Consider the following 27,601-nt stretch of genomic DNA (forward strand, 5'->3'; position numbering starts at 1 on the left):
ATTCAACCATGACCAAATGCACATCTAAACGTTCGCTGCTGCTGCTACCTGAGGACCATAGCCTACTTGTGGGTATGGCTCACCAGGTGCCATGAAGTTTGTCTTGGGATTCTTCTGGGCCTTGGCTGCCGAGCAACGGGCCATTGTTGGCGAGCTGTGTTATGATCAGTATGGTGTAACAAATTGGGTGAGCAACGTAGATGTGACTTACTTTCTCGAGATGGCATCTGTGAAGAAGAAGTTCTCAATGGGGTTCTTAAGCGCTTGACCAGTCGCTTGTGCGCTCTGGTTCTGGTCTACTAGCTGGACCTTGCTCAAGCTGGGTAGCGATGCGGGCTCAACAAGGTCGTATCTCCTGAGAGCAGGTGAGATCTCTTCCATGCGGTCACGCAGAGCCTCAACATCGTCGTAGGGCAGCTCGGCGCCAAAGTACTCTGATGCTGCTCGCACGATCTTCCAGTCTTCTCTTGAAGCGCCGGGAAGGCCAACAGCGGCACGTGTCATTTGTACACGACCCTCGGTGTTGACGTATGTGACCGACTTCTCGGTGTATGCGGCACCAGGCAAGACGACATCGGCGAGCTGTGCGCCGCGGTCGCCGTGGTGACCTTGGTAGACAACAAAGGCGTCCTTGGGGATGTCGGCTTCGTTAACCTCGTCCGCGCCCATAAGCCAGACAAACTTGGCCTTGGTTTGGGCGACCTCGGATGAGGGAACGGTGAAGCCAACCTCGTAGGCGCCAGTTCGGGAAGCTGTTCGCTGCAAGATGTTGTAGCCGTTCCATTCCTCGGTGTGGAACTTGTCCTTGTTCTTCTCGACAAAAGATCCAACCTGCTCGTAAATCGACTTGGCGTCAACGTGCTCAGTGACACCGCTACCAACGATGATCATGGGCTTCTTGGCCGAAGCCAACTTCTTTCCGAACTCCCCAGAAAGAGCGCTCTTGAGGTCGTTTGCGTTGCTTCCAAGCTTCTCGTACTCGAAGGTGCTCTCAAAGTCCTCACCAACGTAGCCAATCTCAAGGTCTGTCCTCAGCCACTGCTTCCTGATGCGAGCGTTAAGAACGGCAGCCTCCCATCGGGGGTTGGAGCCAATGAGGAGAATGTAGTCGGCATCCTCAACACCGTAGATCCTGGAGTTGAAGGAGTAGTTCGACTTGACATCGATTCCGTGAGCGATGGGTTCGCTGCCACCAGGCTGGTCAAGAGCCAAGTTGTCTGAGCCGAGTCTGTTGGCAAGATCCTTCATGGCAACCAGCGCCTCAGTCTCGACGAGGTGGCCAGCCACAACCTTGAATTCGTTGCCCTTGGGTGCGATCTTCTTGTATGCGTTGCCAATCTCGACCAGCGCCTGCTCCCAGGTGGCGGGCTGGAATTGATCGTCGACGCGGACTAGTGGGTTAACAAGGCGCTGTGTGCTGAGAGCGTCGCAGGCGAAGCGGGTCTTGTCATTGATCCATTCCTCGTTGATGTCATCGTTGAGTCGCGGGATGACCCTCATGACCTGGATACCACGGGCGTCGATGCGAATGTTTGAGCCAAGTCCATCAAGAACGTCGATGGACTCAGTCTTGTATAGTTCCCATGGGCGGGCCTTGAACGCGTAGGGCTTCGAGGTGAGGGCACCGACGGGGCAGAGATCGATGACGTTTCCGGAGAGTTCGGTATCAAGGGCGGTCTCGAGGTATGTGCCGATTTCCAGGTCGTTGCCACGGCCGAAAGAACCAAACTCAGGAGCACCAGCGATGTCGTTGGAGAAACGGACGCAGCGTGTGCAGTGAATGCACCTGTTCATGGAGGTCTGCTATCTGTAAGCCATTTTCTTGGGACCAGACACTGTAGAATCCTACCTTGACCAATGGGCCAACATTCTTGTCCTCCACCGCACGCTTTCCTTCGAGCTCGTGGAAGCGGCCGCGGTCGGCACCGTATCGCATGGACTGATCCTGGAGATCGCACTCGCCTCCCTGGTCGCAAATGGGGCAGTCCAGAGGGTGGTTGGCGAGCAGGAACTCCATGATGCCCTCACGCGCCTTGTGGACGAGAGGCGAGTCCGTCTTGACGACCATACCGGGCTGTACAGGCCATGCACAAGAGGCGACTGGCTTAGGAGCCCGCTCCACTTCGACCAAGCACATACGGCAACTTCCAGCAATCATCAACTTCTCGTGGTAGCAGTATCGCGGGATGGTAACTCCGGCCTTGTCGCAGGCCTGGATGAGGGACGAGCCGGCTGTTGGGGCGCATTAGAACCGTGTGGGCAGTCACGAGGGGTATGTTCTGGCTTCGTACCTTCGATTGATACCTTCTCTCCATCTGACACGGGCGTTAGCATACCTCGCCGCCCGCAATGGGGAGTGGCACAAACCGATAGTGAGCTCAACGTCTGCTGGGCGGCGGGCCGAGGCACTCAAGGCCCGGCTGCCATTGAGGGCTGCGCGGAAGGCAGGCCTCCGCAGCGACCGGATCATCTGTTGCCGCAGCATTGTGAGGCTCTGAAAGATGGCGATGGACTTGTGGCTGCGGAGCTCCAACTGACGTTCACGATGGCATCGCTCAGGCTTGGCGACTGAATAATCCAGCCGTGATTGGCCAAAGCGCCGCTCGCGCCTGCCACAAAATTCTCGCCGGCCGCCCTCCGACCTTCTCTTCTTCACTCATTTCGGGCACAATTTATTGTAGGAAAGTTTGGCACTCTACCTAGCTATCCTCTATTACGTGCCCAAGAGCACGACTCACCGTGCGAGGTAGCTGGAGCAGACGAGGTTTTCTGATGATATCTTGTTCCTTACCAACGTCGCTACATTTTGATTGAAGAAGAAGCTTTGCTTGTGTGTGGTGGAGCTTGAGATGGCTCAACGCTCCATAAAGGTGATGAAGCTGCAGACGCTTCCTACGCTGGCTAACGGCGCGTTGCTCTCGATGAGCTACGACATGATGGCCACCACTCTTGCTATCATGCGTATGCCGAGGCGGTGTGCGTGCATTAGAGGTTTTCCGAGCTTGAACCTTGCGGACGTTGGTGAGGCAACATTCGCAAGCAGCCGGAAACAAGGAAACGGCTTCGATATGTGAAGTCTATCGTGCGCGTGCGGAGGGCCGGTCAGGCTTTCATACATGTATGCGCATTGCGGCTCTGCCAACGTCACGTTTACGCCGGGTCACCGCGGACATGGTGTGCGGGGAAACTCAAGCTACCCATCTCACTTCTTCACAGTCACGACTACATGATGGATTCTTCTGATTGAAAAGCTTTTGAAATTGTTTGATCCCTCAAGGGCCTGCGACAAAAGATCTACACTACACCGAAATCATACCTTGACTGGTCTTTCTAGTCTAATGTGCGCCGCAAGAAGTAAAGTTTGCAGCCTCGTCGGGCGACTCCCGAACGCCGTGGCAGAATAGTCCGCTCTAAAAAATAAGATTCGTAATCATCGCTTACTCGTTGTCACTCTCAGGGCCGACCTCCATCTTCGCAGCCTTCTTGGCTCCGGGAGCATCGATCTTCTGCGGTGGCACACCCAGGCCGTTGTGGTTGCGGAAGAATAGAACACCCTTGCCCTCGCCCTCCGCACCGACGCTGGGCTCGACCCACTGGCACCAGCGTGCACTCTTGTACAGAGCCTTCAAGAAACCGATGGGGCCATCCTTTGTGTCAGAGCGGTAGTGCCTGCCCATGATGGGCTTGATAGCCTCGGTGGCCTCGTCGGCGTGGTAGAAGGGGATGGTGGAGATGTAGTGGTGGAGGACGTGGGTCTCAACGATGCCGTGAAGGAGGGTGCGTCCGATGAAGCCAAACTCGCGGTCGATGGTAGCAGCGGCACCACGAGTGTAGGTCCAGGTGGTGGCATCGTAGTGGGGCAGGGTGGGGTCGGTGTGTTGCAGGAAGGTGATCATGACGAGCCAGTGGTTGACCCACAGGTAGGGGATGATGTACCAGACGAAGAGGTTGTTGAAGCCGTAGCTCTTGCCGATGAAGGTGAGAGCAGCGATGACAAGAGCGATACCGAGGTCGCTGAGCAGGATGAGGTGCTCGTCGCGCTTCTCATACAGGGGGCTGGAGGGGTTGAAGTGGTTGACACCGCTGAACAGGCCGTTCTTCTTGCCCTTACCCTTGCCCTCGATCTGACGCTCGTGGTTGTTGTGGCCGGTGACGTTGGCCATGAGGTACATGGGCCATCCACCGAGCTGCTGGCCGATGGTGTGGAGCAGGGTGTAGATGGGAGTCTCGTCAGCCAGCTCGGAGATCTCGTGGATCGCCTTGCCGACACGGGTAGCGTAGACCTCGCGGGTCTTGGGGACGAAGACCATGTCGCGCTCCATGTGGCCGGTGGCCTTGTGGTGCTTGCCGTGGGAGATCTTCCAGGAGAAGTAGGGAACGAGGAGGAGAGAGTGGCAGACCCAGCCGACAGTGTCGTTGAGCACCTTGGAGGGTGAGAAAGCCTGGTGGCCGCACTCGTGGGCAAGAATCCACAGACCAGTGCCGAAGAAGCCCTGGAGGACAGTGTATAGGGCCCAGAGACCAGCGCGGAGGGGCATGTTGGGGACCGTCTCAGGAGTCACGTAGTTGTGGAACACGTAGAAGGTAGCGGCGAGCGAGGCGAGGTCGCGGGCGACGTAGCCCAGACCACGGATGGCAGAGCGCTCGAAGCAGTGCTTGGGGATGGCATCGCGCAGCTGCTTGATGGTGTAGTCGGGAATCTCGAACTCGTTGCCGTAGGTGTCGAGGAGCTTGCCGGTAGCCTTCTTAGAGTGCTGGGGCTGCTCGTCCATCGAGGACAGCGACGTGTTGGAGGCTGAACCGGCTGGCGAGTCGAAGGGTGAGGCCGAGACTGAGTTGGCAGTCGAATCGGCCGTCATGTTCCTCTTCAGCACAGGCTGCTGTGCGCGGGCAGTCGAGGTTGCCATGGTTGGAGAGTTTGTGGTGTGGTGGTGGAGGGGAACGAGGGTTGGGGTGGGGAGCAAGCCTGAGCAGTTGCAGCACCAGAGGGCTATCAACTGTTGAGATGCAGGGCAGGCTGCGAATTGGAGGGTGTGCCGGGACTGGCAGGTGATTGAATGTCTGTACGACTTTCAGAGAGTGAGAGAGATTAGGTGAAGAAGGGCGATGTGTGTGCGGGACAGGTGGGAATTTAAACCAGGGCCCTCAGGGCGGTGTCGATGAATTTCTGGGTATGCGCCAGGGTAGGAATGGGCAGGTCTACGAGCCAGGGGCGTTCGAGAAGCCGTTTCGCTTCGATAATCAGACAGGTCCGGCTCCATCAACTAGCACGCTTTCTCTCTACACCAGGTGCATCTCTCTCCACTCGGCAAAAATTACTTTCACCATTGCCCTCCCTCGCCACCGCACTGGACACGGACAGCTCTGTCCTGGTCGAGAGGCGTGGTACACGGTGCCATCTCCACCGGCATGCGTGTCCAGCACTGCATTCTCTAGCTCCCTCCCGCAACAAGCCAGTCTACATGGGGCCCTGAATTTTCAGCAGATCGCTCTCATCCGCTGGCTTGGCGCGTCGCTAGGCACGAGTATGGCAAGCAGACCGCTTGTTTGTGCCCATCACCACCCGCACTCCAGCGCCTCGCCTAGAGTCGTCGCCCGCAGGTACCAGGTGGATATCTGCCGGGCTTGAATTGGTGGCGATTGTCTGAGTTGGCGCCGAATGAAACCCGCTACACTACTGGGTGTGTAGGCTACGATCTCCTACCACGAGCAAAAGCAATGCGCACTCTACGGAGGCCCGCAATGGCTCGAAAACGTTGTGGGCGCACATCGCAAAAAGTCGGAATGCCTCCCACGGATGGTGCAGGCCTCGCTGCAGGGTCTGGGCTAGCGCGCCAGGCACCCTTCAACCAGATTGATTCGCCGCAGACCCCGCCGAGGTTCAGCCTTCGCCCTTCGAACGAGTCTCCACACGTGGAGGGGTCCTTTGGGCCACGTCTCGAGCTCCCATCACATCTGCCATCGCTACCAGAGGCCTCTTCATGGCGTGGCACCGCATGACGGGCTCCTCGACGCTTATCTACTGCGGCTGTTCAACGGTCGGCTTACATACTTTGTCGGTCCCAACAAACTATACATCGTCATCTCACATCTAGCGACTGCCCCGTACATGTCCAGGTGCATCGCTTGGCGCTCTCGGTTACGCTAGTCTATCTTATCTCTGCTAGCAGAATCTCGCAAGCCATACCACAACGGTCCTCGAACCACGTCGAATTGGCGTCTAGCGCAGTACTCCTCTTACACCTGTATCACGATACTCAGAATCCCTTGCACTCGATATGCTTTGCTCGCGTTCAACGCCTCTTGCTGAGACTCACCTCCGTTCGGGCCGTTGTAGCAAGACGTCTCACATCTTTCGTCCCGAACACACCCTGATGATGTCAACTTTCTTCTTCTCGTCACGAATTCGTTTCCAGACTACTCCAGTTCTGGATCTACTTTCAGCCTTCTCTCGGCCAACTTTGATAGGTGTGGTCGCGCTGTAGCGACTAGCACCTGCGTACTCGGGACTTTCACATGCCAACCCCACTACCCATCACCACCGGGAAGTGGATCACGGAGAATATTGGGCGGAGGATCGCCCCTAGAACACGTTCAACGGCTTTATCGGGCCCCTCAGATCGATCCTGGGGCTTGCAACCTTGATCTTGGCGCATGCTAGCAACCGACGAGCTTCAATGCCGATTTCCACATGCTACAAACGTCTTGCTGGGGCCGCGATGATATCAAATGCACCGAGGCAGGACTCGTGCTGGAAACCGATCACTCTAGTCACAAGCCCCAAAGGGGCTTTCACATGTCTCCGAGGTACTCGTCACAATCAGTCACTTACCGCATACATGGACCTTGAGTGTAGCACTTCATTCACGATCAACACGATACATGCTACAGTGAAGCACCATTGTTTACTGATGTCCAGTTCTAGCTTTGGGTGTCCTCATACCTCCAAGTGCTGACAAAAAATAGCGGCACAAGACTTGCTTCAGCACAATCAGACATGCGGAGATTATGCCTAGATTTGTCTCGACCAGCGTCCAGAGGCCTCTCTCTATAAAATCCCAAGTTTCGTCTCGTTGGTTGCGTACGCTGTTACCAACGGCTGTAGCACGTAGTATCGACGTTATTGTTACGCTAATCATCTCGTCAGTGTATGTACAGCATATGGTGATGGCCACGCCAAGATACTTGTTCATACAAGCCACACTCACAACCCGCCGAGCAAGAATACGCTATATAGCAAGATCATCTCTTTGATTTGGAGCTGTAGTCCCGAGATCTCCCGAATGGGCAATGCCAATACGACCACATCTGTCGATATGTTTATCACGGCGTTTGCTACCCAAAATTCCGAGCTGTCGATGCAGTTTCCTTCGATATCCTTATCCCAGGATCGCTGGATTGGGATGCATTGGAAGATAGTCGCGAAAACTGTGGCAACTCCAGACGCGCCAACGATGGCAAGTGCGCAATAACACATCCAACGGAAGTGGCGTGAGATGAGGATGCTTGAGATGAAAATGCGCTGGTACAACAAGACAACGGAGATTTTGTTCAAGCACACCACAACTTTGTATGACGTCTGCGCGAGCCAGAAAAACTTGAGGCACATCCGCAGCTCTTCGATCGAAAGATCGGCCTCGTGTTTGCCATAGCCGTACCCAACAGATACGTGAACAAAGGCCGACATTGTTGTGGAGAGCAGCTAACACGTATTAGTCAGAATACCGGCGAGTATACAATGTACTTACCAAAGACGCTACGATCGTGTAGTCGTCAGCGCGTAATGCCACATCTCCTCGAACTCGTACGGCAATTCTGGCAACGACCGTGAGGCCAGCGACAATGATCATTACTAGGGATGTTAGAAACAATTTCCATCCTTGATTGGCTTCACCGTTTGACGGAAATCCCATATTGAACGTCATCTCCCGTGGAAGTCTGTATCGTTCACAAAGCTATTCCGTGGGAAAGACATCACCAAGTCGAAGCCTCGAGCGGACAAGGTCATCATCTAAATGCTCTGTTCTCATCCTTCGGTCTGCAACCAAATGTCTGTGCCGCAGAGCCCACATAACCTTCTCCACGTCTCTATGTCGTGGACCCAACTTCATTGGCTGTAACAACAGCTCATATCGCTCTCAGTGGAGAGACATTATCGAATGTGGTGATCTTCGGGACGGGTGAACCGATCAGTGTTCCTCCGACCCCGGGAAACACATAAGCGACAATCCTTCATGCGTCAGCCTCCCATTTGAGGAAAGGCGTCAAGGAACCTTGCATGCGGCATAGTTGTACGAGCTGTCCCGCAGGGTAGTTCGGATATAAGGACATCGAAGGCATTCCCAGCTATATTCGCGCACGACAGCAATCGAATCTAAGATTGCGACCAGCGTTCTTATTGCCTCCTACATCTCCGAGAGTACAAGATCCTACGGGCACCAACTTTCATCCGCACCTTTTTGTCGACAGCCGCGGCTCCTGTGAAAAGCGATTGCATCAAGATGCGTAGCATTGCAACCCTATCGTTATGGCTCTGTGCCATTGAGTTGTCTCTGGCTACGCCAAGGGCGTCTTCCCACGAGCACGTGAAGACGGAGAATGGGCAGATCACCGGCCATCGCTCACCCAAAGCCAACGAGGTCTGGGAGTATCTGGGTATCCCATATGCGCAGCCACCACTCGGTGCTTTGCGATTCGCTGCACCTCAGAAGTACAAAGGCCAAGGGGAATATATTGCTACCAACTTCGTAAGCATTCACTTGGCGTTACCAACCCATGGACTCCAAATGTGTTGACGATCAGAGCAGGGATAGTAGGCGTCTGGCATTGATGCTGCATGTGTTATCAGGCTGATTTTATGCACAGTGGCTGCCCACAACAACCTCCCAATTGGCCGGCATTTCCTGGATTTACTCCTCAAGCATTGGATGTACTTGACTCCGGTACGAAGTCCCAGAAAGAGAGTCTATATCAGTGCTAGACGCCGTAACGACAGAGTCGCGAGTTTGTGCAGCTTGATACACACAGAGTACCCTTATTCTATTTACAACTTTGCTAACCCTTTCAAGTACGTTGCTTTTGACATGCAACACTACCTGCAAATGGGTACTGATTTGACCCCCTGTTTAGTTTGCTGGTGGTACTGGAATGCCCACAAGTGAGGACTGCCTTACTTTGAACATTTGGTCAAAGCCAGCCATTAAGTCTGCTAAGGCGAATAAGCCTGTCTATGTTTTCTTCCATGGAGGGCGTAGGTCATCAATGGTCTTCCTATTCCCCAGCGTCCACTTGTCTTACTTGAACAGGCTTCGCGGGCGGCTATACCAACACGCCCTTTGCCAATGGCCAATACTTCGCAAACAACGAGGACATCGTCGTCGTTTCGGTCAACTACCGCCTCAATGTCTTTGGCTTCCCTGGTGCCCCTGATGCAGACACCAATCTCGGATTGCGGGACCAACGCCTCGCGGTGGAATGGCTCCAGAAGAACGTCGCAGCATTCGGCGGAGATGCGAAAAGGATGGTCATCGCTGGCCAGTCTTCCGGTGGTGCAGCCGTGGATTGGTGGTCCTATGCGTACAAGGAGAACGCTATCGTCCACGGTCTCATGTCGACATCAGGTAACGTATTCAGCTTCCCCATGAACACACCAGAAAAGCAACGATCCAACTGGTTCGACATCGTAAATCTAGTAGGCTGTGGCTCATCAAACGACACACTGTCCTGCATGCGCCATCAACCCTGGGAAGTCCTGTCAAAAGCGGTAACAAAGATCCCTCCCAGCCCAGGCGGCAGTCCAGTCCGGTCAACACCGCCTTTCTACCCGGTCGTCGACAACCAGACCATATTCTCCGACTACCTCTCCCGCTCAGCAGCTGGCGACTTCGCTAAACTGCCTTATTTCCACGGCCACAACGACCACGAACAAGGCTACTACGTCATCCCAGCTTTTGCCCAAGGTCGAAACGTGACGAAGGCGCAGGGCGACCAGTTTCTCCTTGAGTCCTTTGTCTGCCCCGTTTCCCACGAAGCTAATGCACGCATCGATGCTGGTGTACCCACGTGGGTCTACCGATACTACGGCGACTGGAACAATACCCGTCTGTATCCTACATCTGGTGCGTATCATGGGACTGAACTGAACATGATTTTTGGTGGCTCTGCGGATGCTAGTGGCCTCCCTCAAACGCAGGCTCAGAAAGACACTGTTAGGCTTGTGCAGCGGGCTGTTGCTGCGTTCACTGAGGACCCGAAGGAAGGACTGACGAAGCTGGGCTGGCCGGTCTTTGATCCAGAGAAGAAGAGTTGGGGTGAGATTGCTGTGGGGAATCGAGCGGAGGTCTCGTTTGCGAGACCAGAGAAATATGATGCGAAGTGCGGGGATGTTGTGTTGGGGTCTTTACAGGGTATGTCGTAAGGGCAGGTAGTGACTGTGCTGTGCAAGCAAATCTCAACAGATCTTCGCATCAGACCTTACGGCCTTGAAGCACAACGTTCCAATCTTCGGCCCGATCAGGCCCTTCATGAAGTCCTCATTGTATTGATGGGGTCACTACTGAATCGGAAAATAGCAGCACCGGAGCAGACCAGCTCGTCCGCTAGTAGCCATCACGTACAGCACAGATAAATGAGGAGGATACGTCGATCTTAGGAGACTTTATTACGTTGCGCATATACAGATGTGGTATTCAAAGCCTGACATGGAGTCAACAAATGACAGTTTCAACGGCATCGTCGTCAGCATGCTCTTGCCTGTGACCAGACTCAAGCACGAAGCCTACAATCGTGCTCTTAGCGATCTAGCATCCAACTTCTTCCAAGCCAAAAACGCAACCAAAGCCACAACACTGATTCGCCCAACAAGCGCCGTGGCAACCGCCCTCCTGACAAGCGGATAGTAGCCCTCTAACATGGAATTGACCGCAGCGCCTCTCGCCATCATCTTCGCTCTCCCGCTTTGTCCCCACCCTCTTCCTACACCCAAGCCAGCTATGCCGACCTCACCCGGCTTCTCTTCCTCCAAAGACCCAAGCGCTTCACTGCCAATACCTGGGAAGTCCTGGGTGGGCAGCCCTGTTGCATCCTGACTGTTCGTCGTTGTCACGCTCGACGCAGCTGTGCTCATTTCCAAAGACTTCTGCTTCCGGAACCGGTATGACATGGCCCACATGACGAACCGTACGTCCCAGTTGGTAAATGTAGGGTATGTCCAGAGCTCCAGCGCGTTGTGTGGTGGCATGTGTTCTAGAAAGTCGCTTACGACGCCCAATGTCAAACCCCATAGCAATAATGGAGGCCTACGGTCCTTAGATCTTCCCTCGGGGCCTGCCAATGCCTCTCTGATTGTATTTGTGACACTCTGTGGTGCTGCTTCGACGGGTATGAAGTCGGGGATGGTTGCGCAATGCGTCGAGTTGGCTGGTACGAGTTGTATGGCAGCAAACATCATCTTGCTCAGCATGGCTTGTAGGAACCAGCGCTTGATGCCCAGTTCGGACTTTGCCAGTCGCGCTGAGACATCGGCGTATTCGTGTGTACGGAGAGCTGGTGAGAGAAGGGCGCGAATGGGGACCCAATGTGACGAGGCTACTTCGGTGGGCTGCAGGCGTTGCTGTGGGTAGGCGGGAGAGGTAAGGAGGTAGATGTATGGGCATAGTACCATGAGTCTGCTTGTGGTCAGCCTAGGTTTGAGATTAAAGTATCCATGATGCAATTCTAAGTTGTAGTGCTGTGGAGGGTGACGACGTACGGTACTTTGCCCCAGCTCGTCGTAACGATGCGCTGCGGTAGATTGCCGACCGCGATCGCATTGGCAGGGGTCAGATCAATGCCAACCTCTTCGAGCGCTTCTCTAGCTGCTGCTGCCTGGTCGTCCTCATCCTCTGGATCCCTCTTCCCACCTGGCAATGCAACATGTCCGTTCCACTTATCACCAATTCGTGCGGCTCGCTTTATGAAGAGTAGCTCGGGGTCTCCGTGCTTGACCCATTCTTGTGAGAAGAAGGCGCTTAGTGACGACTCAAAGTCGAATTCGGAATGGGGCTGTGCGACAGATGATCGTCTGCGTCGAGGCGGTAAAGGGCTATCGGAGCTGTCAGGCCAATGCGAGTAGTTTGGTTGTATGCGCAGTATGAGGGCTACGGAAGCGCGTTTAGGCAGGTTTGGCGGACACGCGACATCGGGATAGGGGTTCGCGTTGAGCTCCAGCAGAATAGACTGGAGATGGCTGACGAGGTCTTCGGTACTACTATGCGTTGTCATGATGTCTACGGGATCTCAATGCGTTGGAAACGGAAGTACGCGTTCGAAGATGGATGGGTCGGGAGGCCCACGGCACATTGGCGAGGGTGGTGACTTGTCGCGGGTACTGCTGTGCATGCAAGTGACACAAAAAAGAAACGCACGCCGCGATGAGGTCTAAACGGCGGCGGATGTGATTCTTGAGAGATTCAGCGGCTGATATATGCGTATCGCAACGGAGAACCGAGGCGCGATAATTGACATGGCCATGGCGATTGGCTGCATCGCGCAACTCTGCGTAGAGGAGCTGACGAGCGGTGAGTGGACGCCATGATCGGTACGACACATGGATATGGGAAGACAGGCGATGCACAGGGGGAGCTACGTGTATACACAAAGGATACGAGCCGTAGCGATCTGGAGTTTGCGTCTCGCAGTCGCGTAGCGGAGACGAGCTCTGGCCAATCGGGCTAAAGCCATGGAGGGGCAGGCAAATGAGGTCACTTCTGAGCCCCGCGACGCCAAAAAAACTCCACAGTGTGTCGTGCGCCATTGTTTTGTACCCCAGATCTCTCTGCTTTACTTGACTGCCTCTCTCCAATTGACAACTGAACATTCAAATCATAGTCAACATGGGAGGCCAAAAGACAGGTAAACACAGGCTTCCAGTACCCATGGATTACGACTAACTCGTTGCGACAGCGATTCTGTCAGTTTATGACAAGACCGGTCTTCTTGACCTGGCCAAGGGACTGCACGAATGCGGTGTCCGACTGCTGGCCTCGGGCGGCACGGCCAAGATGATCCGCCAGGCCAACTTCCCCGTAGAAGATGTCTCTGCCATCACCAAGGCGCCTGAGATGCTCGGTGGACGCGTCAAGACACTCCACCCCGCCGTACACGGAGGCATTCTCGCGCGCAACCTCGACTCAGACGACTCAGACCTCTCCGCCAACAGCATCGACAAGATCGACTTCGTCGTATGCAACCTGTACCCCTTCTCCGAGACCGTCGCGCGCATCAACGTTACCATCCCAGAGGCCGTCGAGGAGATCGACATCGGAGGTGTCACCCTTCTTAGGGCCGCCGCGAAGAACCACGCACGCGTCACCATCATCAGCGACCCCAACGATTACCATGACCTCCTTACCGAACTCAAGAAGGACGGCGAGGTCTCAGAGAACAGCAGGCAGCGCTACGCGTTGAAGGCTTTCGAGCAGACCTCATCATACGACACCGCCATATCCGAGTTCTTCAGGAAGAAGTACGCAGGCGACGGCGACCAGTTCCTTACCCTCCGATACGGCGCAAACCCCCACCAAAAGCCCGCGACCGTCTCGATGCCAGAAAAGTCTCTGCCCTTCAAGGTGCTCTGCGGCTCTCCCGGATACATCAACCTGCTCGATGCGCTCAACGCATGGCCTCTGGTGCAGGAGCTGACCAAGGCGCTCAACTACCCCGCGGCAGCCAGCTTCAAGCACGTCTCGCCTGCTGGTGCGGCTATTGGAGTCCCGCTCAGTGAGGTGGAGCGCAAGGTATACATGGTCGACGACATTGAGGGTATCGAGAAGTCGGGTTTGGCACAGGCCTACGCTAGGGCGCGTGGTGCTGACAGGATGTCAAGTTTCGGCGACATGATTGCCCTGTCCGCTGAGGTCGATGTCCAGACTGCGAAGATCATCAGCCGCGAGGTCTCCGACGGTGTCATTGCACCCGGCTACACCGCCGAAGCTCTGGAGATCCTCAAGAAGAAGAAGGGTGGAAAGTACCTGGTCCTTCAGATGGACCCTGACTACGTCCCAGGCCCCGAGGAGACCAGGACCGTATTCGGCATCACGCTCAAGCAGCACCGCAACGACGCCAAGATCGTTCCTGCCGATACTTTCAACACCGTGATTGTGCCCAAGAACTCTGGAGCTCTTCCGGAGCCTGCACAGCGCGACTTGACTGTCGCCACCATTGCGCTCAAGTACACCCAATCCAACAGTGTTTGCTACGCGCTCAATGGCCAGATCGTCGGTCTCGGAGCTGGTCAGCAATGTAAGTTCGATAGATGCTATATGGTGAGCAACCACTAATCCCTGTACAGCACGCATTCACTGCACTCGCCTGGCTGGTGACAAAGCCGACAACTGGTGGATGCGTTTCCACTCCAAGACGCTGAACCTCAAGTTCAAGAAGGGCACCAAGCGCCCCTCAAAATCCAACGCCATCGACCTCCTGTGCTCTGGTCTCGTCCCTGAGTCAGGCATCGAGCGTGACGACTTCGAAGCCAACTTCGAAGAGGTACCCCAGCCATTCACCGCCGATGAGCGCAAGGAGTGGCTCTCCAAGATGGAGAGCGTCGCTGTCAGCTCCGATGCCTTCTTCCCCTTCATCGACAATGTCTTCAGGGCGCACCGGAGTGGTGCCAAGTACATTGCTGCGCCCACAGGAAGCCAGAACGATGGCGCTGTCTTTGAGACTGCTGAGAAGTTGGGCATCACCTTTGTTGAGCAGCACATCCGGTTGTTCCACCACTAAGAAGTTGGTGTGAGAGATGAAGAAGATATTTGCTGATGACTTTTACGTGCATTGAACTGGCGAGATGACCAGTCTAAATGAGATGAGATTACGATACCTTCAAAATGTGGATACTTCAACCTCCAACTCGACCGTCAGTAAATTGTGATCTATTGAGTGGCACGGCCTACTCCTTGCCATGAAAGGCCCTTCAGAGTGCTGCCATCCTGCTGCGCGGTGATCAGTCTCTCCGCGAGAGGAACATGTGATAGCAAAGTGCTGAGCTCGACACAGCTGCAAGTATCACCATAGTGGTGCAGAACCGCGTGCTTCTTGAATATTCAACGTAATCCGTGTTGCCGCAACGGCAGACAGGCTGGCGGCACTGCAGCAGCTAGAAAGCGGTCGGACGGCCTTCGTGATGATATATCCTCGAGAAATCGGACGATGTATGCGGGGTAGCGTGAGGTACCGCTGTGCCGCGTACACGATCACAGTCCTAAAAGCGCCTGCTTCAGCCGCATTATAACCTCATCTGACCCTCCCTACGCCTGTTATCTTATCTTCAACCATCTTCATCAGCACATCTTTATCCTTGACCGCCTTTACCCTCTCCCCCTCCAGATCCTCCAACTGCCTCTCTAACTCCTTCATCCTATCCACCTGCTCCCTCTCGCTCCAATTCAAACCCGGTAGATGCGCAATCAACCTCTCGATTTGCTGCTCCTTCAGCGTAATATCCTGTGCCATTTCTTTCAGATCTGCTTGAAACTGCTCTGGGGAGGGTTTGGGCGGGGCCGCTATTGGTTGTTGTGAGGGGTCTTGGGCAATGCCTTGTTGTGTGTTCTCAGCGGCGTTTCGTGCTTCTAGTTGGGCAAAGGTTTCGAGGGGTTGTTGGCCTTCGGGGACGCTTGGTGGCGCGTTTTCGCGGATTTGACGGAGGGCGGCGGACATTTGGTTCAGGAGCTGGGTTTGTTAGGAGGGGGGGTCGTGTGTTGGTTGGAGGGTGGTACCATGTCCAGTTCATCTTGGATTTGGGTGAGGATGTCGCCCATGGTGGCAGGTGGATATGTTGAATGGGTGGAAGCTTCTAGCTGCTAAGAGATAGATATAAAACCGGGTTCCAAAGCTGCGAGTTTGGCGTGCTTAATTTGAGTGTGTATGCTACAGACAAGTATCGCGTTCGAGTTGTAGAATGCGCCGGCTGGGCTAGCCTAGCGCGTCACCGCCATGTCCAGGGCTCAAATTATACGCGAATGCTCTTTCCCTCCAATTCACCCCACTCGACGCCCGGCACCCACTTTCATTCTCCGTCGCGTCAATCTTTGTGTAAATATGTCACATTCCAAGCGCTATCTCAGGATACCGTGATGCGACCTTCCCTCCGCCCACTATGGCTCCCACAAACCTCGTTCCTCGCACGGCTCCCCCGAACTACTCCGCACCGCGTCCCACGCCGAATCGCGACCACATCAGCGCGCAATGCTGCACCAATTGACCTACCCAAACTCAGACTTTCGCCCGGCTCTCTGTATCACGATTCGCTTACGACATTCCTCGAATATGCGAAGGAAACCAATCTAAATTTGACCTCGACTCTCGCTATTGGTACTATCTATGAGTACATGTCGGCGCAGGCGCTCATGCGCCTAGGCTTCTCTCTCTTACGTATAGGTCGTATGGGGGATGCGGGCATAGACTTGATTGGACACTGGGTGCTGGGCCCTCTCAGAGAACCCATGCCCGTCATCGTACAGTGCAAGGCAAGGAGTAATAGTGTCAACCCGAAACACATCCGCGAACTCGAAGGATCTTTCCAGGGTGTACCACCGCATTGGCGCAACAAGGATGTCTTGGGGCTATTGGTAACAACAAAAAAGGCTACGACGGGGGTGATGAAAGCTATAGCGAACAGTTCGTGTCCTATGGGCTTCATACTCATATCGCGGGAGGGACTAGTGGAGCAATTTGTTTGGAACCGGGCGGCAACTGAGAGAGGGCTGCAAGGAGTAAGTGTCACGGTGAGGCATACCCCGCGGGCTTTACTGGAAGATCCTGAGGAGGGATTAGAAGAGGACGCGAGGGTATCAAAGAAGAGTCAGGACAAGTTCAAAACTTCGGGAACGATGAAAGACATACAATTGACCTGGATGGGATCGCCCATCTTTCCAGACAGGGACAACCTCGACCAGGAAACCCTCAAGCTCATGCGCCAGATCCCAGCCAACATTGTGCATGTACCCGCCCCTGTTGTTGAAGTGGAAGAGCCACCCCAAGAGCGTCCCGAGGGTTCTGCAAAGGACAAGAAGAAGGTCACTCCAGCCGTTACGCCCAAACTCGGTCGGCCCTTGAAAATGTTTTCCGAGAAAGCGCCTCGTCCACGCGGAGGCCAAATCTCAGGCACCATAAAGAAGTCTACCGAAGGTCATACCATGGGAAGACCTCCAGGATCGAAGACTAAGCGTAGAGCGGGCGATGAGCCTGTGGTGATAGAGAAACCACCGAAGCCACCGAAGGACCCTCACCGTCATAAAAAGCTGAGGCAGCAGATACCTACCTGCCGTCCACGGTTGGGAAGACCCCCTGGATCGAAGAACAAACCCAAGGTACCTGTTGATACTGGCTGAGGTGGGAAGACTCGCATTCTTTTCGGAGAATGTGGTCTGTCGAACTTTCATTTGTCCTACCAGGGACACCCACACAAGCGCCGATTATGACCGCCTCATCCACTGCACACACGATCTCAGTCACAGCTACAGGCTGTGCATGTAGCCACGCGGAGCTGAGCAGGACAATCGACAATAGCGCATGGACGAGGCGGACGAGTCAGAACACAGTCCGGCCAAATATGAGCATGATATGCCGAACATGGGAATCACTCACACCTGCACTTCGTAGACGATCATTGAGTAAAGATGCCCACACCCCAGTCGTGTGGATCATGGGGAGACATGGATTTCCGGCTACGCTCCCAAGATTCCCAGACATCACCAAATGGCCACTTCAGGAGCAAACCGTGGATCGAGGAAACAAACAAAATACTTCATTAAGGTCAAAACGTGGGATGCTGTTCGTACTCAACTCGCGACACGAGGGCGGACGCAAAACCATACATAGTACTAGATAATAATACAATCCTAACACATGTTGTACAAAGACAAACTAAAGTATGCCATGATCTAATTGTCTACTGTGCTATCAGTAGTCAAATCGATCTGGCAGCACGAGAGGAGCAACCAGTGTCCATGTGTAAATGCCGTAGCACACCCATGCGCTGATGATCTTTGCCCAACTGGCCCAGTACGTCCGGCCGACAGGAACGAAGCTACCGGATACATCCTTCTCGTCAAAGTTTGTCGTGAGGAGAGTGGCAACCCATGTTGTGCTGAGGAAGAAGATGATGTGGAAGAGGGTGTAGTTGTACTGTGTTGCGTTGCGCTCGTCGTCGCGCGGGTTCTTCTTGCTGGAGGGCTCGTCGTCTTCGTCCTCGCTGTCGGAGTCGTCGAGGGCAGAAGCGGGGAGGGATCCAGACTCTACAGCAGCGCGCAGGGCAGCCTGGCGCATGTCGCGACGGGACTCGGGCTGTTGTGTGACGAGACCATGTTCGTAGTCTTCGGTGCCAACCTGGGCGTAGCCGTTTCCGTGAGGGTTGCCTTGGGCGCCAAGAGCGAGGCCGTATGTTGCTGCGCGTGTGGTGGTATAGGCGACTGTGACGAATGTAACAATCGCGCCGATGATGATGGTCGCCTTACGAGTTCCACGGGCGCGAATGAGGGGGTTGCATTGATGGTCGTCGGGCTCCATGCCTACGGCAGACAAGGTGAGGTAGGTGCAGTAGACGGCTACGATGGCGGATTGGGCGAGACCAGCTCGGGGGTTTACGTCCTGTACTGCGGGGTGGATCGAGGCGACGGATGAAATGAGGAGCAGAATCAAGTTGATCTGTCTAAGTTAGCTAGTTTCGGCATACGCCCAGAAGTCAACTTACGGTAATGGCTGCCTGGTTCATGCCGCATCCACTCTTTGCAAAGAAGATATACATGACAATGGTCATGGCGATTGACGCTAGGTACATGGACATGGCACTACCCACGAGCATGCCTGTCCAGACGCGCGACTCGGTGGTTTCGATCTTCTCCTGGCAGTACTCGGCCCAGTTGTGCGCCAGATCCACGAGCAGAATGAGTCCGATGAGAAGGAACAGACACGCGCCAACCATGGCGAAGTAGTTACCCCAGACGATGAAGAACGAGTTCGGGATGAAGAAAGTCAGAACAATCATGCCGATCCAGCCCATGATCTTGGGTGCCCAGAAGCCGTTCTGTATGGTCGCGCGGCCGTCCTTGGAAGACCGAACTCCGATGAGCATAAGCGCCATGAGGACGTGGAAGAAACCGAGCGCGAAGTTGATGCGCTGCACTGCAACATATCCGTAGCATTGTTCGCCGTGGCACTTGATGTCGACGTAATCCAGAGTGAGGTGGGCAAGCTTCTTCATGGCCCAGTCGGTGAGCATGATCCATGAGACAATCGAGTTGATGAGCAGGATGAGCGCGTATGCGATACGAGTGGCGATGCTGCGCGCAGTCAGTACCTCTGAACATATCTCCCAGAACTTGTGATCCTACCTGTTACCGCATTTCCCTCCGCAAGAGCCCATGACGGCGCTGCATGTCGCGGCGCCACAGCAGGAGGCGGCAACGCTCCAAACCTAGCCATGTTAGCAGCGCGCGGTCGCGACGGAGCGTGTCAACGTACGGTGCCCATGGCGGGCATAGCCAGGAAGGGGACGGATAGTAATGCACCCATGGTTGAGATGCCGTGAGTCGCCGGGGTTGTGTTGTGGAGAAGCTGGAGGCACGAGGATGAGGCCGGTGACGTTCCTGCGCATGCGCTTGTGTCGCGGCTCCTGCCGCCAAGTCACGCCTTGGCCATCTTATCTCCGATCAGCTGCAACGGCCATGCTTCACTTCGACTCTCCATTCACTCGACAAACATCGGTGTGGTGTCTTGGGGTTCGCCTGACTTCTTGTTTGCTTCGCACTATAGACTCCTTTCGCGTCCTTCATTCTTTGCTTGCTTCTTTTGCATATCTTTACCTGCGCTATTAGTTCCTCGGCTTAGCAAGTGCCGATATCAGTTCCAGTCCGCGATTGCGCAACTCGATATCTCCCGCACTCGATGATCAGCGCACTGCAATAACACCTCATTCACACTGACCAACATGGTCGCCGAAGAGCAGCCTCCCACCCACAAGAAGACGCGCATTATATCCGTCGTTGCTGCCACCGCAATCGCCCTTGCTTGTGGTACAAATGTACGTCTCCGTCATACATCTGGAGTGGGATGCTAACAGACTCCAGTATGCCTACTCAGCATGGGCACCGCAGTTCGCCGATAAGCTCCAACTCTCTGCGACCCAGAGCAATGTCGTCGTATGCCATCCTACGTACCTCCTGAACACGAATGTCGTCTTACAATTATAGGGAACGGCCGCCAACCTGGGCATGTATGCGTCTGGCATACCCATGGGCATCATAACGGATAGGAAGAGCCCACGACTTGCTGCGATTATCGGCATGTTTGCGCTCTTCGTTGGCTACTACCCCATCAAGCTCGGTAGGATACCTCGTAACTGCTCGCCAGATTATTGTCTAACTGTCGCCAGCGTATGATGGAGGTCCAGGCTACATGAGCGTTGGCCTGATATCCTTGTGTTCCTTTTTCAGCGGTGTGGGCAGCTGTGCTGCCTTCCAGGCTGCTTTGAAGACGGGTAATACCCCCATCAACTTTCGGGAGACTTGTCCTAACACTAGCAGCGACACTCAACTGGCCTACTCACCGTGGATCGGCCACTGCTTGCCCACTGGCTGCTTTTGGACTGAGCGCCTTCTTCTACACCCTCATCGCCGGCATAGCATTCCCAGGCAATACCTCTGGGTTGCTTATGATGCTTTCTCTCGCCACCTCCCTACTCGTTCTGGTATCGATACCCTTCCTTATCGTCGTCGATCACAAAGCTGGCACCGGCTATGCTGTGCTACCCACCAGCGAACGTACGCGACGCAACTCCAACGTCCTGCATAAGACAAGGTCCAACGGCTCCAAGTACAAATCATCTGCTCCTCCACAGCAAGAAACCAGTAAGCGATGCTTTCCTTCCACCTCCGTCTTCCCCTTGTCACCTGCCAACCACTTCTAGCAGCCGAAGAAGAACAGGACCGTCCCTCAACCGAGACCTCGTCACTTCTCTCGTCTGGCCCTGGCGATATCATCGACGATGACGACGACGCAGCAAGCAAAAAGTCGGCTCACTCATGTATAGATATCACTGGTCTGGCACTTCTGAATAAGTCGGAATTCTGGCAATTATGGGTACTCATGGGCCTCCTTTCAGGAGTTGGTTTAATGACAATCAAGTACGTATACTCCAGATTTCCATCGTGGTCATCACTGACTGGTGCAGCAACATTGGTCACGACGTTCAGGCCCTTTGGAAACACTGGGACGACTCCGTCAAGAACGCCTTTGTCGCTGACCGTCAGCTATGGCATGTGTCCATAATCTCGCTCTGTTCCTTCTTAGGACGTCTATCTTCGGGCATTGGTTCCGATCTTATTGTGAAGCGACTACATCACTCACGCTTTTGGTGTGCTGCCATCTCTGCCACCATCTTTGCTTTGGCTCAAGTCGCCGCCATTCGTGTTGAGGATCCCCACTTCCTGTGGGCTGTGTCCGGACTCTCCGGACTCGCGTATGGCGTTCTATTTGGTGTCTTCCCAGCGCTCGTGGTTGATGCGTTTGGTCCAGATGGCTTCGCCGTCAACTGGGGCTTCATGACTCTGGCACCTGTCGTCAGCGGAAACGTCTTCAATCTCTTTTACGGCGCGGTCTATGACTCCAACTCGGTAGTTGAGCCAGATGGTCAACGTGGATGTGAGCTGGGTCTCTCGTGTTACCGCACCGCGTACTATGTCACTCTCACATCGAGCATATTGGGCATCTTCGCTTGTTTCTGGGGTATTTACGGCGAGCATATACGCAAGAGGCGAGAGTTGGAGGAACACGATGGTCATAGAGATGCTTGATTGTATTTCGCGGTGTCGGCACAGATAGTATGGAGGCGAAGCTGCATAGTTCCTCGTGCCCCTCCGTCTGTTAGTAAACCATGGCATCTAAGACTATCTACGTCCCCCCCCCCCCCCGTTGCATCTGGTTTGATCCGACAAGTCCAGTTTAAGATGAGGTTGAAATGGCTCGTTGATGTATGTAACGTCGTTCCAAACATTGGCCTTCATAGCAATCACGTGCTCTTCGAAGTACGCGTCGTCATATCCTATCTAGAAGAAAACTGATCAGTCTCTAAGTGGACGTGCTTGAGAGCACAGGTCAGATGCTTGAACTTCCAGGCCTTATCTCTGCTGATGCTAAGTCAAATGCTTTGCGCAATGATCTCCAACCAGTGTGCCATGTTACGAAGACACGAGGTGCACACGTTGACTGGTCGAAGGGAAAGTCAAGTGCGTAATGGGGCGCGATAGCCAGAAACAGACCCCCTTCCCAACTCCCAGGCGCAGATGAAACCTCGGAGCCGTCGTAACGGGTTGTCGTTGTATTGGTGAAGACTACTCGATGTCGCTGTATTCTGTTGCTGCTCGAGTATGTGCATACGGCCCCTAAGAGGTATGCATGGTTTTCAGCGGTGATAGTGATTGCCTATCGTTGGTATTGTATATAGCTGCCCGCTATATGAGAGCATTTTCGAATGCTAGCCAACTTGAAGAAGCAGTCCAGCGCATCCATGGCAAAAGGCGTTCAGCGTGACGTTCGATCCAATCTAACAATCGGACACACCCACGATACTGTATGTTGGTATGTTGTAGTTGATGAGGGCAACACTGCATGGCCCGCTCATGTTCCTCTTTGAAACAAAGATGATAGATGTTATCCTTCGAACTGGGAGGGGCGGGAGGGGAGCTTGTCGACCCATTCCTCCATCGTGGTGCCCCTCATCAGATCCCGGAACTTATAGAATGTGAACGGTCTACCCCCGAGCATCCTTTTCTGCTTATCAAATTCGATCTTGTCGTGCTCAAACAGCTCAATCCTCGTCTGTTCTAGGAAATCAGGCAAATGATCACCCCAATCACAGCCAGTCTGATTTGGCCCATTGTTTGCTTTGATGACGCGATAGCTGGGAACTTCCCTGATGCCAAAAGCTCGGCTTGCTCTCCTCAGCGCTGAGCATAGTTCCTCGTCATCTAGGTCGTTTCCAGCATCACTCGCCCACTCGCGTATGGCCGCATATGTGGTGTAGGAGCCCTGGGGAATGAATGTCGCCAAGGTCAGTATGAACTGGTCCATTGGCCAAAGCTTGCTTGAGTTTGAGATCCGGGCCCGGACTTTTTGCTTCTCGGTAGACTGTACATCTTTCATTTCGGCTTCGCATTGCTTTTTGTAGGCCTCGATAGCTGAGATGGCATCTTTTCGGAAGCTCTGCAAGCGATCGTGGTTGCTGTCGAGTGGTGGTTCCTCTAGATAAACCTTTGTGTATGGGTAGGCGTCTATTAGTTGAGGTGTAGTCCTAAGTCGCCCTAACAGGACAAGCTGGTGTGGCAGAGTAGCGAATGCTTTATCGCTAATAAATTCGATCGGCGCGAACGGATCATGAGGCTGTTGGCCGGCTGTCAAACGAGCTCTCTCCTCGTTTTCTTGATGCTCAATCAACTCCACTACCCTGGAAGTTTGCGACCAATCGAATTGGGCGTTGGCGACATTTTTCGTGGGTTGATCGATGGCCATTTGGTCTTGATCTCCAACATTGGGTGGATCGCGGTTTGGGGCATCATCCGAAGTAAGCAGATCATCAAAGCCATGTCCTTGCATCATGGTCCAACAATGCTGTTCTATCTCTAGCAACATTGCATTGCGGACGCGTTTCCTCTCTTCGATAAATCCTTTTTGAATCTTGTGTAGGCGCGTGATCTGATCTCGATGATAGGCAAGCGCCTTATGAACGATGTCGGTCCTCGGGAGCTGGACAAGCCTCTGAACTCGTTTGAGATTGAATTCGATCTTTATCTTGACGCGCTCTTCGCGATCGATCGTGGTCTCTCGCCTAATCTCCTTTCTGATCTTCTTGTTGTTTGGCATGGTCGGATGATGTGTTGATGTTGTCGAACGCGACGGCTGGGAGGTGTCTAGAGCGTCCAAACGCGTGAACGCGTCGACGCGTCAGGGATGATCGACAGGGCTGTTAGCGTCAGCAAGGTATCTGACTCCGCGACCCCGCGTCGTAGCCTCTTCCTTCAACCTTTCCATGTTTGCCGCACGTCTCTTCTTTAGGATGTTTTGGATAAACTTGCAAAGCGCCGAGCGTTTCCCCGGTTGCTGGAAAACCAGAAGTCATTCAACTCCGTCCTAAGCCATGATCCGTCCTAAGCCCTGCGCCGTCACCAACCACCCTCTATCCGATCACGCCTCTTTGCACACCAGTGTTGTGTCGCAAAGAAAGAAAAGAGACTGTTAGCTCTACTGGAACCTACTATCGCGAAAGCAGCTGACAGCGTGGGTGCTTACTGGGCATGGAATCGACTAGTACGACCCCGCTGCCAGCCTCCGTCCAGATTTCCAATTCCCATGAGCTGTGATAGATGAGCAATGGTGAAGTTTGCCGTCCCCTTGAGCCCATGTATGTACCTAAAACATTGTCGAATCTGGAGTCCGTTAATATTTGCCAAGCCGGCTTGATTATAGCCACGTAACCGCTCGGCGCTCGGGTATATAGCAGAGACTTTCATCCCAAGTTTCCTTTAGTAGTCATCCAGTTGATACACTCAATTTTATCCGATCCGGTCTCTCCAGTTCCAACAGATATTCAATACACATCTTCTTCTTCCAGTACCTAGCCATCTCCTACAATGCTGGATCACATCGGCCTCACCGTCCCAGCGTCGCGATTCGAGGAAGTCACGGCCTGGTACCTGGCCGCGCTTGCACCGCTCGGTTACAGCAAACAGATGGATTTTGGTGGACAGGGTGTTGGCCTAGGCCCAGACAGGTTGAACACCGTTTTCTGGATTTTCGGCAAGGGCGATGCTGAAGCAGCTGCGACACACTTCGCATTTCGATGCACTGATCGAGATGCAATTGAGAAGTTCCATCAAGAGGGGGTGAAAGCCGGTGGGAAAGACAATGGGAAGCCGGGCTTGAGACCGTATCATCCAAACTACTACGCTGCCTTTGTAGTGGATCCTGTTGGGTAAGTGTCGTCGCCAGTTGGTGGTAACTGCATTCGGCTGACAGGTCTAGAAACAATGTCGAAGTCGTGAGTCACGATGTGCCGCAATAAGTTCAAGCAACAGGAGCATGTATGCCTCGACAATATCTTTAGACGTCAATGAGATTGAGCATCTGATGGTGATCGATTTGAGGTGTAGCCGTCTCTATACCGCCTGCCCGTTTGACTGCTGCCAAGACCCGCGTTTGTTCACAGCTCCTTCCACCCAAATCACACTCTTGCCTTCTCAACATCATCTTCGACCTCGCGCCATGCCAGTGATGTCCAAAACAGACCGCCTGCAAGGTCTGCTCGACTTTGCTCGCCAGGCCAATGAGGTCGAGCAACATCGCGTCTCGCTCGAGACTTTCCTCGCTGGCATTCAGCAAGAGGATCAAGACCTCGATGAGGCACAGCTGAAGCAGATTCAGGCAAGCCAACGTATGCCAAGCCACCTACCTTTGCTAACAGGTCAGCTCACCATCTACCAAACGCTCCTGGGTCTTTTCAATACCAGTATGTATGACCACGCCATCTACGAGAACCTTCCTAAACGTAAACCAGACGATTCGATCTCAAAGTCCACTCAAACCTCCGCAATGACAGCCTCATGGGCGACGCAGACCGACGCGGCGACAGACTCCCTTTGGGATCTATTGCCTAAAGCTCGCGAAGAAGCCTTCCAGCGCGGCCTCGATGCTGGAAAAGACGACGGACACATCCAAGGAATCAAGGAAGGCCACAGCGCTGGTATGACGGAAGGCCTGGCTATCGGGCTCAAGCAGGGGCAAACGGAGGGCTTGAAGACAGGGTTAGATCAGGGCAAGGAGGTCGACATGCAACGCGGCATCGAGATAGGAAGAAAACTCGGCTATGCTGATGGTCTCGCTGAGCGCCTGAGACAAACAAAGGAGAAGATGAAGAAGCTGGACGAAGAAGACACCAGCAGGCACATACCACAGGTAGAAGCGACTCGCGAGAAGATCATCGTGAAGCTACCTTCAAGGTTACCCGCAATGATCATCAAGGAGGGGAAGGAGGAAGAGGCTAAGCCCATACCGATGATCAATGGTATCGACCCATTTGCGTCACTTTTGGGTCTGGCACGCAGGAAGTAAATGTGCGTTTGGAGGAGATAGGAAGGAATGTATACAAAAGGAAGATACCTAATGGAGCCAGGCGAAGCACAGTCAGTATATCTTTGATTAGGCTTAAGTTAATCTACTGCGGCTTGACATGAAACTTTGCAGACCACAACTACTTAGCAGCCAAGACTATGACCCCACGAATACCTGAGATTCAAAAGCCGATGTTTAAATCGTTAATCCAGCGGCGCATACGCGCACGTAAAGCGCATCGCAGCGGAAACTTCAATACACACGTGTCACATGAAGTGCCAGCAAATTTACGACATTCAGTAGCGATATCAGCCTGTGGCTAGATCTAATAGGTGACAGCAACATATGATATCAGCGCTTCGCTTTCGCGAACTATCAGTCACATGCTCCGGGTAGTCTATAGATCACTTCATTCCACGACTGTTGAGCGTTGTAGTTTCCAGAATGTATAAGAGTTATCTCACACTCGCGCTCCCACATGGCCCACTCACTCATCTATACTAACACAACAAAAGCTCGATCAAACTCTTGCCACAAGATGTCTAACCTCATGTGGCCTGTACACGACCAGGTCCTCGAAGGAAGCTGGGAGATAGCGCGCGAGATATTATCGCGAGTCGACTCCATCCACCAGCGCCTTAATCGAAGCCTCCAGTACAGTAACGATCGCGAAGAACGAGCCAGCATCAGAGCCAAGCGGAAAACACTTCGCACATATGCCGTCCTCTGTGAACGAACATGGGAGCTCTACGAGTGGGCCCGCAATGATGAAGGAAAAGCCGCGCGACCAGAACATCCTTGGGATACTGAACCAGCAGTGCAGTCGAAATATGCGGAGGCTTTGGGATTAACGAAGGATGAACAGCCTATATCCCCGATGAGGGGCGTGATAGAGCTACATCAGAAGTTGCAGGAAGCCTTTGAAACAGGAGCGGAATTGTTCTATTGAAACACGCGCTCGAATGAATTGATATATTGGACAGTAATAAACACCGTCATATCTCCTTAACCCTCTCCATTAACCCCTCAACCATTGCATCCAGCTTCTGAACCACATCCCACGGCGCCTCTCCCTCCCCTGTACTAACACCCATAGCCTCGCCATACACATTCCCCCAAGCGGGATACCTTAGCATCGGACTCCTCGGATGCCAGTCTTTTCTCCATCTTCGCTCTTCGCTCTTCAATGTATTGATCCGCGCTAACAACTGATGTACTTCTACTAATGTAGGAATGTGTGCTGCGCGACCGATGGTGTATTGTTTTGAGGGGGGTGTAGCGGCTTCGGCAGCTCGCCATCGGGCTTCGATATCGAGGGTCATTCGGTGTAGGTTCGAGGCGCGGGCTGAGACGGAGTAGAGGAGGTAGTCGTGTTTGGCCCATGCGGCTTCGTCGTAGGGGATGTTTGGTGGGGGTGGGCTGAGGTAGTGTTTTACGGTCAGACGAGGGGCGGAGGCTGAGG

At 53.9% G+C, this 27,601-nt stretch overlaps 12 protein-coding genes across 12 annotated transcripts; 6 read left to right on the forward strand and 6 right to left on the reverse strand.

Moving 5' to 3' along the window:
* Window positions 1-24: 24 nt before the first annotated feature.
* Window positions 25-2,470, reverse strand: NUO78 (NADH dehydrogenase (ubiquinone) 78K chain precursor, 5-prime end; the record flags this gene model as incomplete). Its single annotated transcript, XM_049385107.1, has 5 exons — window positions 25-154; window positions 212-1,800; window positions 1,850-2,232; window positions 2,292-2,315; window positions 2,368-2,470. The coding sequence occupies 5 exons, from the start codon at window positions 2,468-2,470 to the stop codon at window positions 25-27; spliced, it is 2,229 nt and encodes a 742-aa protein (XP_049247130.1).
* A 967-nt stretch (window positions 2,471-3,437) lies between these two features.
* FAH12 (Oleate hydroxylase fah12) lies at window positions 3,438-4,907 on the reverse strand (the record flags this gene model as incomplete). Its single annotated transcript, XM_049385108.1, has 1 exon — window positions 3,438-4,907. The coding sequence occupies one exon, from the start codon at window positions 4,905-4,907 to the stop codon at window positions 3,438-3,440; it is 1,470 nt and encodes a 489-aa protein (XP_049247131.1).
* A 3,594-nt stretch (window positions 4,908-8,501) lies between these two features.
* J4E84_002484 (uncharacterized protein) lies at window positions 8,502-10,417 on the forward strand (the record flags this gene model as incomplete). The annotated part of the gene is made up of 3 exons (XM_049385109.1): window positions 8,502-8,747; window positions 9,130-9,250; window positions 9,306-10,417. The coding sequence occupies 3 exons, from the start codon at window positions 8,502-8,504 to the stop codon at window positions 10,415-10,417; spliced, it is 1,479 nt and encodes a 492-aa protein (XP_049247132.1).
* Window positions 10,418-10,777: 360 nt separating this feature from the next.
* J4E84_002485 (uncharacterized protein) lies at window positions 10,778-12,261 on the reverse strand (the record flags this gene model as incomplete). Its single annotated transcript, XM_049385110.1, has 2 exons — window positions 10,778-11,666; window positions 11,750-12,261. The coding sequence occupies 2 exons, from the start codon at window positions 12,259-12,261 to the stop codon at window positions 10,778-10,780; spliced, it is 1,401 nt and encodes a 466-aa protein (XP_049247133.1).
* A 611-nt stretch (window positions 12,262-12,872) lies between these two features.
* On the forward strand, window positions 12,873-14,763 carry ADE17 (bifunctional phosphoribosylaminoimidazolecarboxamide formyltransferase/IMP cyclohydrolase; the record flags this gene model as incomplete). The annotated part of the gene is made up of 3 exons (XM_049385111.1): window positions 12,873-12,891; window positions 12,943-14,280; window positions 14,330-14,763. The coding sequence occupies 3 exons, from the start codon at window positions 12,873-12,875 to the stop codon at window positions 14,761-14,763; spliced, it is 1,791 nt and encodes a 596-aa protein (XP_049247134.1).
* A 510-nt stretch (window positions 14,764-15,273) lies between these two features.
* Window positions 15,274-15,797, reverse strand: J4E84_002487 (uncharacterized protein; the record flags this gene model as incomplete). Its single annotated transcript, XM_049385112.1, has 2 exons — window positions 15,274-15,708; window positions 15,756-15,797. 2 exons carry the CDS (start codon window positions 15,795-15,797, stop codon window positions 15,274-15,276), a joined length of 477 nt encoding a protein of 158 aa, XP_049247135.1.
* A 562-nt stretch (window positions 15,798-16,359) lies between these two features.
* Window positions 16,360-17,369, forward strand: J4E84_002488 (uncharacterized protein; the record flags this gene model as incomplete). Its single annotated transcript, XM_049385113.1, has 2 exons — window positions 16,360-16,363; window positions 16,417-17,369. The coding sequence occupies 2 exons, from the start codon at window positions 16,360-16,362 to the stop codon at window positions 17,367-17,369; spliced, it is 957 nt and encodes a 318-aa protein (XP_049247136.1).
* A 571-nt stretch (window positions 17,370-17,940) lies between these two features.
* Window positions 17,941-19,551, reverse strand: J4E84_002489 (uncharacterized protein; the record flags this gene model as incomplete). The annotated part of the gene is made up of 4 exons (XM_049385114.1): window positions 17,941-18,684; window positions 18,731-19,319; window positions 19,371-19,453; window positions 19,501-19,551. The coding sequence occupies 4 exons, from the start codon at window positions 19,549-19,551 to the stop codon at window positions 17,941-17,943; spliced, it is 1,467 nt and encodes a 488-aa protein (XP_049247137.1).
* A 415-nt stretch (window positions 19,552-19,966) lies between these two features.
* Window positions 19,967-21,830, forward strand: J4E84_002490 (uncharacterized protein; the record flags this gene model as incomplete). The annotated part of the gene is made up of 7 exons (XM_049385115.1): window positions 19,967-20,059; window positions 20,106-20,177; window positions 20,229-20,361; window positions 20,411-20,515; window positions 20,562-20,885; window positions 20,945-21,161; window positions 21,209-21,830. 7 exons carry the CDS (start codon window positions 19,967-19,969, stop codon window positions 21,828-21,830), a joined length of 1,566 nt encoding a protein of 521 aa, XP_049247138.1.
* Window positions 21,831-22,686: 856 nt separating this feature from the next.
* On the reverse strand, window positions 22,687-23,895 carry J4E84_002491 (uncharacterized protein; the record flags this gene model as incomplete). The annotated part of the gene is made up of 1 exon (XM_049385116.1): window positions 22,687-23,895. One exon carries the CDS (start codon window positions 23,893-23,895, stop codon window positions 22,687-22,689), a length of 1,209 nt encoding a protein of 402 aa, XP_049247139.1.
* A 767-nt stretch (window positions 23,896-24,662) lies between these two features.
* Window positions 24,663-25,093, forward strand: J4E84_002492 (uncharacterized protein; the record flags this gene model as incomplete). Its single annotated transcript, XM_049385117.1, has 2 exons — window positions 24,663-25,003; window positions 25,054-25,093. The coding sequence occupies 2 exons, from the start codon at window positions 24,663-24,665 to the stop codon at window positions 25,091-25,093; spliced, it is 381 nt and encodes a 126-aa protein (XP_049247140.1).
* A 200-nt stretch (window positions 25,094-25,293) lies between these two features.
* Window positions 25,294-26,139, forward strand: J4E84_002493 (uncharacterized protein; the record flags this gene model as incomplete). Its single annotated transcript, XM_049385118.1, has 1 exon — window positions 25,294-26,139. The coding sequence occupies one exon, from the start codon at window positions 25,294-25,296 to the stop codon at window positions 26,137-26,139; it is 846 nt and encodes a 281-aa protein (XP_049247141.1).
* Window positions 26,140-27,601: the final 1,462 nt, after the last annotated feature.

The sequence above is a fragment of the Alternaria hordeiaustralica genome (assembly GCF_023758085.1).
Source record: "Alternaria hordeiaustralica strain BMP 2776 chromosome Unknown scaffold_3, whole genome shotgun sequence".
NCBI lineage: Eukaryota > Fungi > Ascomycota > Dothideomycetes > Pleosporales > Pleosporaceae > Alternaria > Alternaria hordeiaustralica.